This window comes from Malaclemys terrapin, chromosome 3 (assembly GCF_027887155.1).
Source record: "Malaclemys terrapin pileata isolate rMalTer1 chromosome 3, rMalTer1.hap1, whole genome shotgun sequence".
NCBI lineage: Eukaryota > Metazoa > Chordata > Testudines > Emydidae > Malaclemys > Malaclemys terrapin.
In genome coordinates this window covers 141,652,848-141,667,702 of record NC_071507.1, presented here as the reverse complement: position 1 = coordinate 141,667,702, position 14,855 = coordinate 141,652,848, and the positions used below count along the sequence as shown (strand labels likewise).

Below are 14,855 nucleotides of genomic sequence, written 5' to 3'. Positions count from 1 at the left end.
TGTTAGATGGAAATTTAAAAGCACTGTCACAATGGTTAAATGCCTCCAAGCAGCATGGGGATGACTTAAAAACTCCATAATAGAAGCTTAGAATAAATGTCTACCTCAAATCAGAAAAGACAATCAATCAGAGGATCAAAAAAAAAAAAAAGCCACTACAGCTAAATAGCAGAGTAATGGAAGCTGTCAGAGCCAAAAAGGCTCCTTTAAATTTTGGAAGTCAGATCCTAGTGAGGAGAATAGGAAGGTGCACAAACTCTGGTAGGTTAAGTATAAAAGTATAATAAGGCAGGCCAACAAAGAATTTGAGAAGTGTGATGAGGTGCATCAACCCCACACTAGTGAGATGAGGGTTAAGGAGCTGCTCTGGAAGCAGGAGGCCACACCCCTCGCCTCTGCTGGGCATGCTCCCAGTGTAGGGAGCATTCAAAAGGGAGCAGCTCAGCTCAGACTACGCTGACTGAGGAGGAAAGCAGTTGGGTGCCAAGAAGCCGCTGGGACCAAGCTGATGGAAGACCGTTTAATTTTTTTAATTTTTTGGGGAGGGGGAGAAATAGCTCAGTGGTTTGACCATTGACCGCAGGAGCAGAGGGTGCCAACTCACTGTCACCCGGGGCTCCGGAGACGATCCCGGGAGGAAGCCAGGAGAGATCCCAAGACAACCATGGCACCACTGGAGGTACAGGGGTAGGAAGTGACCCAGGGAGTACAAGTTATCAGACCCTAGGACACATATATGACCTACTGCTCTGAAGGGCCCTGGGTCAGAACCCGGTATAGGGTGGGCCTGTGCTATCCTACCTCCTAGTTGGGACTATAGCTGCTAGGCAGAGTGGCTCTTAACTCTTGCCATTGGATGATGCTACATGGACTATGGTTGCTAGGCACAGCGGCCCTTGACTCTCCACACTGGAAGACACGTCCGTGAACTGTAGCCACTAGACAAAGTGGTCCTGAACACTCGCCACTAGGCGATAATGCTAGCCTGGGGCACACAGGCATCTCCTGACAAGAAGCAACTTGCTAGAGACACCATTCTAACAATAAGTATCTTTTTAAGTACATCAGAAGCAGGATGCCTGCCAAACAGGCAGTGTCGCCACTAGACAACCAAGATGCTGAAGAACAGGAGTAGTCTCCAAGGTGCCACAAGTACTCCTGTTCTTCTTTTTGCGGATACAGACTAACACGGCTGCTACTCTGAAACCTGTCAAGATGCTGAAGGAGCACTCAAGGAAGACAAGGCCATTGTGGAGAAGCAAAATGCATTGATCTTCACTGCAGGGAATGTGGGGGAGATACGCACAGCAGAGATATCTTTTTTGGGTGACAAATCTGAAGTATTGTCCCAAATTGATTGATCAATAGATGAGGTGTTAGAAAAAACTGGTAAATGAAACAGTAATAAGTCACCAGGAGCAGATGGTATTCACACAAGAGTTCTGAAGGAACTCAAATATGAAATTGCAGAGCTACTAACTGTAGTATGTAACCTATTGCTAAAACAAGCTGCTGTACCAGATGATTGGAAGGTAGCCAATGTAACACCAATTTTTAGGAAGGGCTCCAGAGGCAATCCTGGCAATTACAGGCCCATAAGCCTAACTTCAGTACTGGCAAAACTGATAGAAACTATAGTAAAGAACAAAATCATCAGACACAGATAAAAAGGTCAATTTTCACAATGGAGAGAAGTAACCAGCAGGAACCTCCAAGGATCTGTATTGTGATCTGTGCTTTTCAACACAGTCATTAATTATCTGGAAAAGGGAGTGAACAGTGAAGTGGCAAAGTTTGCAGATGATAAAAAATTATTCAAGATAGTTAAATCCAAAGGTGATTGTGAAGAGTGAGAGATCTCACAAAACTGGGTGACTGGGCATCAAAATAGCAGATGAAACTCAACACTTATAATTGCAAAGTAATGCACATTGGAAAAAATAATTCTTTACTATACATATAGAACGATGGGTTCTAAATTAGCTGTTACTACTCAGTTAAGAGATCTTGGAGTCACCCTGGATAGTTCTCTGAAAACTTCAGCCCAATGCACAGCAATGGTCAGAAAGGCTAACAGAATGTTAGTTTCTATCCCTTTCCTAATAGTTCCCAAGATAGAAAATATCATAATGCCACTATATGAATCCATGGTGCACCCAGACCTTGAATATTGTGTCCAGTTCTGGTTGCCCCATCTCAAAAAGGACATAGTGGAACTGGAAAAGATTCAGGAAAAGGCAACAAAGATGATCAAAGGACTGGAAGGGCTTCCATATAAGGAGAGACTAAATAGATTAGGGCTGTTCAGTTTAGAAAAGAGGTGACTAAGGGGGATATGACAGAGGTCTATAAAATCATGAACGGTGTGAAAAAAGTGACTAAAGAAGTGTTAAGTATCAGGGGGTAGCCGTGTTAGTCTGTATCTACAAAAACAACAAGGAGTCTGGTGGCACCTTAAAGACTAACAGATTTATTTGGGCATAAGCTTTCGTGGGTAAAAACCTCACTTTTACCCTTTCCCATAATATACAAACCAGGCGGCATCCAATGAAATTAATAAGAAGCAGGTTTAATACAAACAAGAGGAAGTACTTTTTTACACAAGGCACAACTAACCTGTGGAACTCATTGCCAGGGGATGTTGTGATGGCCAGAAGTATAACTGGGTTCCAAAAAGAATTAGATAGATTCATGGAGGATATGTCCATCAATGGCAATTAGCCAACATGGTCAGGGAATATAACCCCATGCTTGAGGTGATTCTAAACCTCTGACTGCCAGAAGCCAAGAGGGAAAGACAGGGGTAGATCACTCCAACTGTCCTCTCTGTACACTCCCCCGAAACTCCGGTACTGGCTGCTCTCAGGGACAGGATACAGGGCTAGACCGACCATTGGTCTGACCCAGTATCGCAGTTCTCATGTTCTTAAGAACAATAGAAGGTATTTTAGCTCTATAAATGCTGCTTTTTTTCCAGTGGAGCATAATATAGCTTAAGTAACAAATGTTTTAAAGCTTTTTGTTTTGAAGACATATGCTTTCATACATATAAGAGCTAATAACTATGTTGAAAGAATATTGCTAATATTATTTGATAACTTTTGAATCAACTTACCTCAAAGAGGTGTTGTAAAGGATTGGATTGTAGCTCTTCTTCATTGCCAAACTGTTGGAAACCAGCTCCCAGTAAACCTAGAATAAGTAATAATTAATAAAATAGGACATTAGAAAACAGACCAGTATGTATTATATCTGGATTAAAAGCTTTGTACAACCAAATCTATCTCTTAGCATTATAAGTAATGAAAGGAAAACATGCCAAAATATTTTAAAAACATAATTGTGTCTGCTACAACAGACACAGAAAAGAAATTGATTATTCCAGTGCTTGAAAAACCATAATAGGCAAAGACTGGTATAAAAGACAGGGATGATCCTTCTAATGAGAAGTCCTTCCCAACACCACAGCTGCTGGAATTCCTAACCCTGGAACCTGCTTCAGGGATCCATCTTTCACATCAGCATTTAGCTAGAAGCTGTCTGAAATCTGAAGCCCACACACCAAACCCCTATGTCTGCTGGAAAGAAGGTGCTTCCCTATTCCTCACACCAAAGTCATCTGGCTGCCATGATTACTCCTCCACCAGCTTCTGGACCACTCCAAGAGTCTGATCTCCACTACTCTATTCACCCTTTTCACTGGGAAGGAAGACCCAAAACAATAGCTCCCATGCCCCACCTCTCCTGTTGCCAAGGGGCAGCAGAGTGAAATTGACCAAACTATCTGTTTCTTTAGCATTCCCAACAGTGAAAGTCGATCAGACTCTGGTCAGCTTTCACTCCGCTGCAGCTTAGGAAAAATGAGCCGCAGCACAAACATTGGGGCTTCCTGTCTACAGAATGAGGACAATGCTCACTTCTTGTTTGAGAAGTTTCCTCTGGAGCCATAAGGGCAAAAACTTAGGGCCAAGGTCAACAGTCTGCTACAACGGCTATTCTAGTGACACAAAACTGCTGCAAACCCATCTGAATCAGTCAGTTCAGTCAGGTTTAGTGCTGCAAAGCAGTCATAGCATCAGTGAACCGTACCCTTCATTTTTTTTTTTTAAATACATTCTTCTATTCTGCAGAAGCTGATGGCATTTGTCCCCCCCACTCTCCAGAGAAAGTTTCCTATTTTCCACAAGTGGTGAGTAAGAGAATGGATTTTTCAAGCCCCAGTTGATTATAACCACAGGCATTACAATATTGCAAGGAGAGTGAAGGAAAAAAAAAAAGTAGGCTTATTTATTTTTATTTTTTTTAAACCCATACATTAGCATTTAAATGTAACCATTTCTACCTCAGAATGACATGAAGGGTCTGCCTGAACCCAATAAAAGCAAGAAAACTGAACTACTTAGCGTGCCCACATATTGCAGCACATGTAGCTGGGGCGGCAGAACCCAAAAGGACATTCACTTGAGGTGTTTTCCCTACTACCACCCCGACAGTTCCACTGTGGAAAGATAGCTTTAAACTACATCTAGGGTTCCACAGGATGCCTTGTGACAGCATATCCCCAAAGGTCCCTGGTCATGCTCCCTCTCTCACCAATACCAACCACTTTAGTAGCGGTCTTGAGAGACCAACAGGCTGCAGGCATGTTGCACTGCCACAACCCTCTTCCGTGAGCACCTTCTGCTACCTGAGACTCTCCGCTAGTCTCTCTGTTGTGTGTAGTCACCACAGACCCTAGTGTGAATCAAACCCATGAAGTTGCATGACTTGATTATTTCTTTAAATGTATCTGGTTTGGTTTTAGAATTGCCCAAACATTCATAGATTATAAGGCTAGACAGAACCACTGTGATCATCTAGTCTGCCCTCCTGTATAAACACAGGCTATAGGACTTCCCTGAATTAATTCCTGTTTGAACTAGATCACCTGAGAGGCTTTAGAACTGCCCAAAGATTGCCTCAAAGGCTGAGAAATTCAAGTCCTTTCCTCATCTTTAAATCAAAAGAACTTGTCTACATGCCTCTGCAGCCATTCAGGAGAGTTGGGGTTGATTTTAAATCCACATTCCCTCTGAGCTGTCAAGGACTAGGACTGCTGGGGAGATGGTACATGTATCCCTGAAGAGGGAGAGTGTGTACCACTTTGGAATAACCTCTCCAGCTGATAAAGGAAGTACTTCAAAAGAGTCTCATCCAGTTCCTGTTGGAAGCACAGAGATTGCAATAGAGGTCCTAGGAGGAATTTAATAAGGGAAGCAAGACAATATCCTGGAAAAAAAAATAAAAAAGGGCTAATCCCATTTAAATTCAGTTTTATATTTTAAAAATTGCCTCTCGGCTGGGAACTTGTCTGCCAAGTTTCAGCTGGATACTATTTAGAAGGCTAAGTTATAAACTCCTTGTAAATGGTGGTTATAATAGAAATGCTGACAGCTCATTAACTATAGTGGTGCTTCTGGGAAGTACCATTATAATAAAATTCCTGAGCTATAATTTTGTGAACCGTGGTCACATCCTTTATAAAAGCTGTTAAATATTGGAATTGAATAGGGCAATATAAGAGAACATCTGTTTTAAAAGGGACAGTTAAAACTAGTAGCTCAAAAATATGACCTACCAGCTATGCTTTAGATTGAAGGTTCCCATGTACACAATATGCTCTTCAGCTTCCTTTCCTGACATCAAGATATATGCAGCAATATATCAAATCCCTGTAATTCAAAGTTCTCTGAGAGCACCATTCTGCAATCAAACTATTTACTGCTCAAGAACAGAGCAGATAAGCACAGTAGGGAAAAGCACCCTTAACTAGATTTTATTTTGCTATTTAAATATTGTTGCAGTGTCTACTTTAAGAAAAAAAATGATGAAGTCATATCAAAGGAATAAAATAAAACACGTAACTATGAAGTTCGTCTAATTTTAAGGCAACTCATTACACAAGTATCCCTCATTAAATTCCACAGGGCTCAGTTTATAGAGGCTTGGTTGCAATAACATGACAAAAAGCAAAATATTTGTTACCAGATTTTAAAGTGTCAGAAAATTCAATTAAGTTGCCTTGTAAAACTGGCATGTGAAAATATCCACCCATCCACGTAAGGATTATGAATACACTAATATTTTTCTCATCTGTCCAAAACAAACCAACCTACCAAACAAAAAGATACTTGTCCCAAACAAGTGGACAAGTAGAATTGTGCAGGGCTGGCATTTAATATATGCATCATCTACATAGAGGAGATTAAATACAATGATATGCAGGGGCATAGAAGTTTTATTAGTATGATTTTGGGTGTTAACCGAATGCCATAAATGTACCATGACACACAACTACACCTCTACCTTGACATAAAGCTGTCCTCGGGAGCCAAAAAATCTTACCGCGTTATAGGTGAAACCGTGTTATATCGAACTTGCTTTGATCCGCTGGAGTGCGCAGCCCCGCTCCCCCCGAGCACTGCTTTACCGCGTTATATCCGAATTCATGTTATATTGGGTCGCGTTATATCAGGGTAGAGGTGTATTTTATTTATGCCACACATTTTAGAAAAATAGTTGTGTCTGCTTTTTGTTTTTTAAACAAAAATTTTGTTGGCACTATTTTTTTTTAATCCATCTGTCTTTAAAGCTACCATGAGTATACCCAACCTCAGAGAAAAAGAAAGTTAGCACAAATACCTTTTTAAAACCTCTAGAAAACTATCACAAATAGCTCTTTTGGAGGGGGTGGAAGTGGAGGGGCAAAAGTATGGTGACATTAAGGTTTGATGTCTTTCAGACTGATAGGGTTAAAAAATGATGCTATTTACTACTGTGAAGCTTGGAATGAATCTCAGCTCTCCTATGCTATAAAATAAATGTTTATAGTCATGGTGGCTCATGTGATATGAGACATTAGGGCAGTCATTGGTGCAAGAAAAAAGATTTGACCATCTTAGATTCCAGAGCAGTATAATTTTCAGTCCTTGCTTCTATAACTGTGGGGGTAAAATTGATATTGATATTACCCTCTCCTTTCTTCACGCACTTTTTAAATAGCAGCTATTTGAACATTTTTCAGATGTTTGATTTTAGTAGCAGCTCTGGCAAACGGGGATTTGTAATTATCATCAACCATGCATAGTTTTGTACATTAGTAAGGATGGGCCTAAAGGGGTTTGATAAGTTAAAGGCACAAAACAGAGTGCAGGAAAGGAGAGCAAATGTGCAATATGAATGCAAATTCCTCTAATGTTTCACAAAATAAGAAATTTATTCTATGGTTATGTCTACAAGTGTGAGGTAAATAAATTGAATACAGTGGGTTCGGTCTCCTGTAGTCCTTACACAAGCTAAACTCCCAAAGTCATGAAGGGTTTTGCATGACAAAAGAATTCAATATTAGGATATATACACAACAGCTGTAACCGTACACTTATTGTCTATAACTTGTTTTGGCAGCATGAGCCTGTCCAATTATTAATCTTTGCTATAGTCAAATCCAGTGAGGCAGCAAGAAATTGAGGTTGTAAGCCTAAATAATGTTATTTGTGAAAGAGAAAATAAACATACCAAACTGCATGCCCCAGTCTCCAAGGTAATTTATTCTTGTTACTTGATGTCCAAGTGCTTCTTTGAGGTTTGCTACAAAATTCCCTGGTAATCAATCAAAATTATTATTATTACTCAAAACAGTAAGTGTTCTCTCATTCTTAATACTAGTTTTGTTTTGATACAATCTGCATTCCCTCCTCATTACAAATCCAATAAAATGTACTGTTCTACCAAATTTCTTGCTGAAATGAATCAGACTGTTAATTCTTACAGGCCTTGTGGGGTTTTTTGTCCACTTGGAAGGTGCTGTATATTCATTCATTGTAATACAGAAAATAAACATAATATTTTATGTTTATATGGTGCTCTTCAGCTGACCATCACAAAATGCTTTCAAGCTTCAGTGCATCCTCACAACATCACCATAGACTATATCAGTCCCCCACCCCATTTTTCAGATAGGCAAACAGACACAAAGAATTTAAGTGATTGCCCAAGTTCACCGAGCGTGTCAGTGGCAAAGCTGAGAAAAGAACCAAAAACTCATGATTTCCAGTGCTGTGCTCGAACCACCACAGTATCTGTAAACAGGCTGCACTCCAACCCGGCTCCTAACACATTTTACCCACGAGACAGGGTCCAGTCTTAACCCCTTCCTGAAGCTTGCTTTTAATATTACTGTAATTAAAATGCAAAAAAACCCTCAACCTCATCTTTCTCCTGAGCTGGGCTGTTCTTAGGATTTTTCCTTGCTTAACTTCTGTGTCCCTGCCCCTGGATTCCCCTGCTTTAAAGGGGCTTACACCTTTTAGCTCCGATGCAGGAGTATAAATGGACCCATCTAGTCTGATATCAGGGTGACTCAGCTGCAGAGCTCTGTGGCTTTCTCCCAGAACCTTTATCCTGACACCATGATACAGCACCCAACCATAATTTTCTATTAGATTCATTCATTCTATTCAGTTTATTTCATCCCTTCTGTGTAGACAGTGATCTATAGGATTATTTGGGGGAATGGTCCTCCCCACAGGAGATGGTGTGAAAAGGAGGAGCTATGACACCTTGTATCACTTAGCTAACAATTACATGGTTACAGAACGGTTGGATGCAGTATTAACTCAATAGATGAAGTGCAGACAGTGATCCTTGTCAGTCAAGTAGCACTTTATACACTGATATGGGGAAATACTGAAAGAGAAAAAACAATGAAGCTAAAATTTCACTTAATAGCTTTTGTGCCATTGGAGTGTTGAGCAGCAAACAAACACACAACTATTCAGTTATGTACAGGAGTCAACGAGAGTTTTATCCCATATATTTGAGGGCAGAACTGGGCCCACAACCACCATGACAGCAATATTGACATATAGTAGTTAACGAATTACAAACAAACCTGATGTCAGACAACTTCTAAGACAACTGGAAAAACCGGAAATGAAAGTTAACCTTAAAAGGACTCAAAATATATCAACAAAGGCTTCTATCGGTGTCTTTCTAGGATGTGCTCATTAATAAATTTGTCAGTAACGGACTGAGTTTTTGTTGTTTACTCCCTTCCTTCACTGTTTAATTGGTAGGAGGTTCTTATTAAACATAAGGTTGGCCTGACATGGCCTTTCCACTATAGGAATGAAATTCAATAGGATTTTCTATTGAACTCCATAGAGGAGATACAGATGATTTTCTAGGCTGTAGTTAAATGTGTACTTACCTATTATCGTGGAACGCAAGTGTCCTACATGAAACTTTTTGGCAATATTGGGTGAACTGCAATAAATACCCACAGTTAACATTTGTTGACTGTACAATACAGAACTGCCAGACCATTGTCTCCCCTAACAAACATCCAAACAGTCGCTACACTCTTCCCATGTCCTGAAAAGTGCTAAAGAAAAACACAGTTGCCACCCTTTCCAATAAAATTCCCAGGCTGATCTAATTATGAGCTGGGATCCAGGTCCCAATTTTGCTCCAGAGGGCAAGGCATTAAAAAAAGTGTTGCCTTCCCAATTAGTATCCAATTTTCAAATACAATCCTAAGTAGATAACAAAGTACTCACACCATGCTCTGTCACTCTATAAAAATTATGCAAGTATGGATTTTTCACAACAGACCTTCACTTTTACACGATACCTCCCTTCCTAGGAGTAAATGTGACTCCATCGCAAGGCTCTCATACAAAGCCCTACCCAGAATGCATGCCCTTCAGGGCATACTCCCTTTCAAATACCAACTCCAAGTAACGGCAATCAAGTATTATTATCTACAGGGATTAAATTCAGTCAAACCCCACCAGAGCAGAGACCTGGTAAATATTTTCAAACCCAAAGCACCCACACACACACTCCCCACCCCAGGTGAGAACAAGCCAAAGTGGTTTCATTTACTTCCTCATTTGTAAGTCAGAATCATTTAGATTAATTAACCTCAGGGCATTTAAAGTTTATTTCTCCTGGGCACCTGTACTATCCTTGATTTGCTAGTTCTCTTGTGCTCCGCCTCTGCTGGCAGGTTGTCCAGGTCGCAGCACAACAAAGATAAGGCAAATGGGTCTTTTTATAATTTTGAGCCAGATTTTCAGACCGAAGTCCATTTTTTGTGGACACAAAATTGTGCTCACAATTATTTGTGCCTGAAAAAAATATTCAGGCTTGGGTCTGAACATCCAGCCCAAAATTTTAAACAGCCAACTACTTATTTCTGACCTGACAATACCTTTGCTGTTCAGTTGCCAACCTAACCAGCTGGTGGAAGATGCACAAGTGAGCAAGCAAACCAGAGTACAGCACAAATATAAAGGAAATAAAGAGTCTTAACTAGGTATCTGTTTTTTCAGGAACAAATAACTGGAGACACAATTTTGCACCTGTAGTTTTGTGCTTGCAGTTTAGGACATTTAGACATCCAAATGCTTGATTGCTCCTGAAAATCTTGGATGTAGGCATCAAAGTGATCTAAATTGCAGGTGCAAATAACTGTTGGTGCAGAACAGCACCCACAACAACTGAAGCTCAATTAAAACCTAAAAAAAATGGAGGCTAAAGGCTGAAAATTCAGCTTTAGTTTCTTCATAACAGAATTAATTAAAACAAAAAAGACTATCATCCTCCAAATCAGAACATTCTTAATGAGGGTCAAATCAAGGCTTGAACTAAAACACTAAATAGTGATGATATACTTAACAGTTCTAGGGGGGAAAAAGCCCCAAATATGATTTATGTTGTATTTGCAAATAAGCTACCCATGTACTAATGTAGTTGAATACCATACCTATAACACTGCAGCAGTATCACCTTTGTTATTAATAAGGTATTTTATTGATTCTTGTAAAAGGACTTCACCCATGTACTCACCTAAACTCAATCACTATCTTTCTTCTGGGAAGCGTAGAGAAAAGTTCACTTTTTATTCCATATTCTGAGCCATCTTTAAATACCTGCTGCAACACAGTCTAAAAAGCAAGAAAAAAAAAATGGCTTGGAAAGGTACTTCATCAACAGAAAAAGAGCAATCAACAAAGAATTTTTTTAATGTTTTAATAATTGCCTAAGAGCTTAATCCTGCAGCCTTTAAGCATATAAGCAATCCCACTGAGGGTTATATGCATAGCTGGCCAGACAAAGCAAAGGCCCCACACTCAACCCCATGGCATTTTGATATGTCCATCTGTAACAACAATTTTTGAAAACTGCATCCCATCAACTCCAAAATGTCAGGGAATTTTCTAGGCCCCATTGATTTTGGTCAAAATCAGAAAACCAGAAAAGCCGGATTTCCACTAATATCACCATTTGTCACTCAGGTTAGAGGGCTAAGGAAGAAACTTCAGAGGTAGGGTTAGGTTAGGATTAGTGGGCCCCTCACCCCACAACATTTTGCACCACCTTGCATTTTGCATCTTTGTCCCTTGTAATTATGAGGGGTGACTAAAATACATTGAAAAACATTAAAAATTGAGATTTTTATTTAATTCAATATATAAAAAAGAATTGCATTAGCTCAGTAAAAATACATTTTTGTATATACTTGTCTGTCACAGAAATTTCAGTGTCCCAAAAATTTAGCATGTTGGGCTACAGATACTGAGAGAGCTTGCTGAAGGGTATGATACATCCATGAAGAGCAAAGATTTTAACGAAGAATACGAGGATTCCACAGAAACAGTTAAAGGCCGCTATTGCAGAAACACAGAAACGGAATTGCTCTTCAACAGAAATATTTTATGCTCTTATAATGGCAGAGAAACGACTTCCTTATATTTTTAAGAAGAGATCTTTGTGAACGTGATTCCAAATTCTCAGCATGCATAATAAAAGACAGCTGTTTAGTCAATCTTTAGAGAGGGAATATATGGTTTTCAAACAGAAACAATGAATGTTTTGAATGTAACGTTCTACACTAAGACTACAGTAGATGTTTTTCATTTCTATGTAGAGGGGCTAATTTTGTCATTATTATTAATATTTCGCATGTATTAAAAAACTTACCTTTGCTAATAATTCCTTATTTATTGTGAAGTTCACTGTTCCTGGACCAGTGCTGATTTCACTCACTACCGTATCACATTTTAGCTAAAAAACACATAAAAACAGGTGAATAAATCATGTTCTTCATTAGACATGCAATACTATATTGGATAGAATCATTTAGGATGGAAGGGATGTACAGTGGGTCATCTAATAAATCCCTCCCCTCATAGAAAGGTAGACTTGCGTTCATTATTTCCAAACCATCTCCACCGTATTCCACTGTGGCAAGAGGCGGAGTTGACGGGGGAGCAGCGGCAGTGGACCCCATGGCCACTGGGAGCTACGGGCATCCGTGCCTACGGACGGTCAATGTAAACCAACTGTCCCGCGGCCCACCAGCGGATTACCCTGACGGGCTGCAGGTTGTCCACCACTGGTATAGCCTCATCTGCAATGTCTAATACTAGTTGCCGCATCTGAAAAAGGATATTGCAGAACTAGAGGGGTTCAGAGAATAGTAATGTGAACAATCAGAGGCCTGGAAAAACTTTCATATGAAGAGAGATTGAAAAGACTGGGCTGTGAATATCAAGAACATTCAGATTTATTAAAATTAATGCAAAAAAATTTTTGGAAGGGATATTAAATCATGCTTCAGGATTTAAGCCAGTCTCTGACTATTAGAGATCAGGATGAGATATAATATGGGGGGCAGATTATCCCACATCTGCCTTCTGCGGGTGTCTTCCATCTTCCTTGTATGCATCTGGTACTGGCCTCTTTCAGAAATCATGGAGGTACCATCTGGGCCTAGAGATTTATTGCATTTTAAATCATCTAATTGTGCCAACTGCTCTTCTGTCACCTCAGCCTCAGAGATCACCCCATCTTTATTACCAGAAAAGAAAAGATTCAGCATAGGGATCTCCACAACATCTCAGAAATGAAGACTGGTGCAGAGAAATTATTTAGCTTTTCAGCAACGTCCTTACCTTCCTTATTTGTTCTCTTTAACAGTTACTGATCCAGCAGACCCACTGATTCTTTTGCAGGCTTCCTGCTTCTGATGTATTTAAAGAGTCTCCGGTTGTTTGTTTGACACCTTTAGATATATACTCTTTGAAATTAATTCTGTCCCTTCTAATTTCTGACTATCTTACTACATGCCTCCTTAATTCATGCTCCTGTTTTCTGGCTTCACTAGGATCAGGCTTCCAAATTTTGAAGGCTTTCTGGATGGTTCAAATAGCCTCTCAAACCTTACCATTTAGCCATACTGGTTTACTCCTTGCCGTTCAAGTTCTATTTTTGCTCAGCAGCATGCATGCATTGTGAGGATCTATTTTTCTTAAAGGAGCAACCATGCCATCTCTAATTTACTTCCTTTACTTTTTATAGGGTCTTTTTGCCAAGCCTCCTCATCTAATTGAAATCTCCCTTTCTAAAGTTTAGTGTCACTGTGTCACTTGTGCGGTGCTTTACCTTCCCCTTGGATGTTGAACCTTACTTATATTGCGATTATTCTTACTTAATAGCTCTGCTACTTTCATTTCTTGAATTAGCTCATGTGTTACTTAAAACTTAATCAAGAATAACCTCTTGTGTGCTCTAGAACTAGCTGTTCTAAGAAGTGTTCCAAAGAATCAAGAAATTGTTTCTTTATCCTACTGTGCCATCTGACCAATTAACCCGTGGGCAGCTGAAGTCTCCCACTAGTCTCATTTTGTTAGATTTTACTTGCCTCTTTGGTGTGTCTCAACTTTGTGGGCTCAATTTCTTATTCTTGATCCAGAGACCAGTAGTACAGGGCTACTAATATATTTATATTTTCACAGCTTAGGAATTATATCCATAGAGATTCAATTGCATGGTCCGCCGAGTTCAGCATTTTTATCTTACTATAATCTATGGAATCCTTGAGATACAGCTTTATTCTCCCACTTCTTTGGCCTAGTCTATCCTTCCTGCCTAGTTTGTAACCAGGTATTACAGTGCCTCTAATGGTTTTTGTCATTCCACCACTTCCCCATAATGCCTATTATATCAAAAACCTTGTTGATTGCAAGGCAGTCTATTTCACCAATTTTTGCTTCTAAACTTCTTCCATTTGTATACATTTATAGTCTTGACGAGGTGCCTGTTTTTATCTAATCCCTTATTTTGACACCCTGCTGATTTTATAGACTGTATATCTCAGTGTTCTAATCCCATCTCTGTTCTAGTTCAATTGTAAATTTGCATTCTACCCTTCTTAGATATACAGATACTTATGTGTGCTTTTAAGCTGCCTTAAAACCATTTTAGCTGGCTACTGGAGGATTCTCCACACATAGGGGTATTCTTAGGTGGTGTACAGACAGATATTGGCTCCCACCAACCTTTTGTTGGTCACCAGTGTAGGAGGTTGGGTGGACTCCTTTATTCTCAGCTGATCCCCAGCTACCAGAATAGTCCCCTGAGGCTACAGGCAACCAGTGTAAATCAGATCAGGTTTTAGGCCTTTGTCTCTTCATCTATGAGCTACACAAAGCACTCCTTGGCCACAGTACCGGTTACATCTTCCCTCAATCATCTCATCTCTTTCCCAGATCTTGTCACTTTCCCTCAGAGTTTCACTCGCCAAACCTCTTGTTTTTGCTGCTTTTCTCTGAACTCCCTCCAGTCTGTTGGAAGTCTAGTGACAAAACTGAATACAGTATCCCAATAAGGCCTAGCCAACACTCGGTCGTTACTCCAGTTGTTTTTACATGCGACACTCTATCAGTATAACTCATTCTTAATATTTACTTGTTTTGTGATAAAACTGCACGGGCAACACATTCAATCTTGCACAACAACATCCTTCTGTA

At 39.9% G+C, this 14,855-nt stretch overlaps 1 protein-coding gene across 2 annotated transcripts in view; it reads right to left on the bottom strand.

Annotated features, from left to right (window-relative positions):
• The window catches only part of RARS2 (arginyl-tRNA synthetase 2, mitochondrial), a 70,607-nt gene that overhangs the window by 40,656 nt on the left and 15,096 nt on the right, over positions 1-14,855 (bottom strand). For both annotated transcript variants that reach the window (XM_054021412.1, XM_054021411.1), the window contains exons 4-8: positions 12,025-12,108; positions 10,891-10,988; positions 9,248-9,303; positions 7,555-7,638; positions 3,116-3,192 (exon numbers count right to left, since the gene is read on the bottom strand). In XM_054021412.1, coding sequence (XP_053877387.1) covers positions 3,116-3,192; positions 7,555-7,638; positions 9,248-9,303; positions 10,891-10,988; positions 12,025-12,108 — 399 coding nt within the window. The remainder of the gene's footprint in view (positions 1-3,115; positions 3,193-7,554; positions 7,639-9,247; positions 9,304-10,890; positions 10,989-12,024; positions 12,109-14,855) is intronic.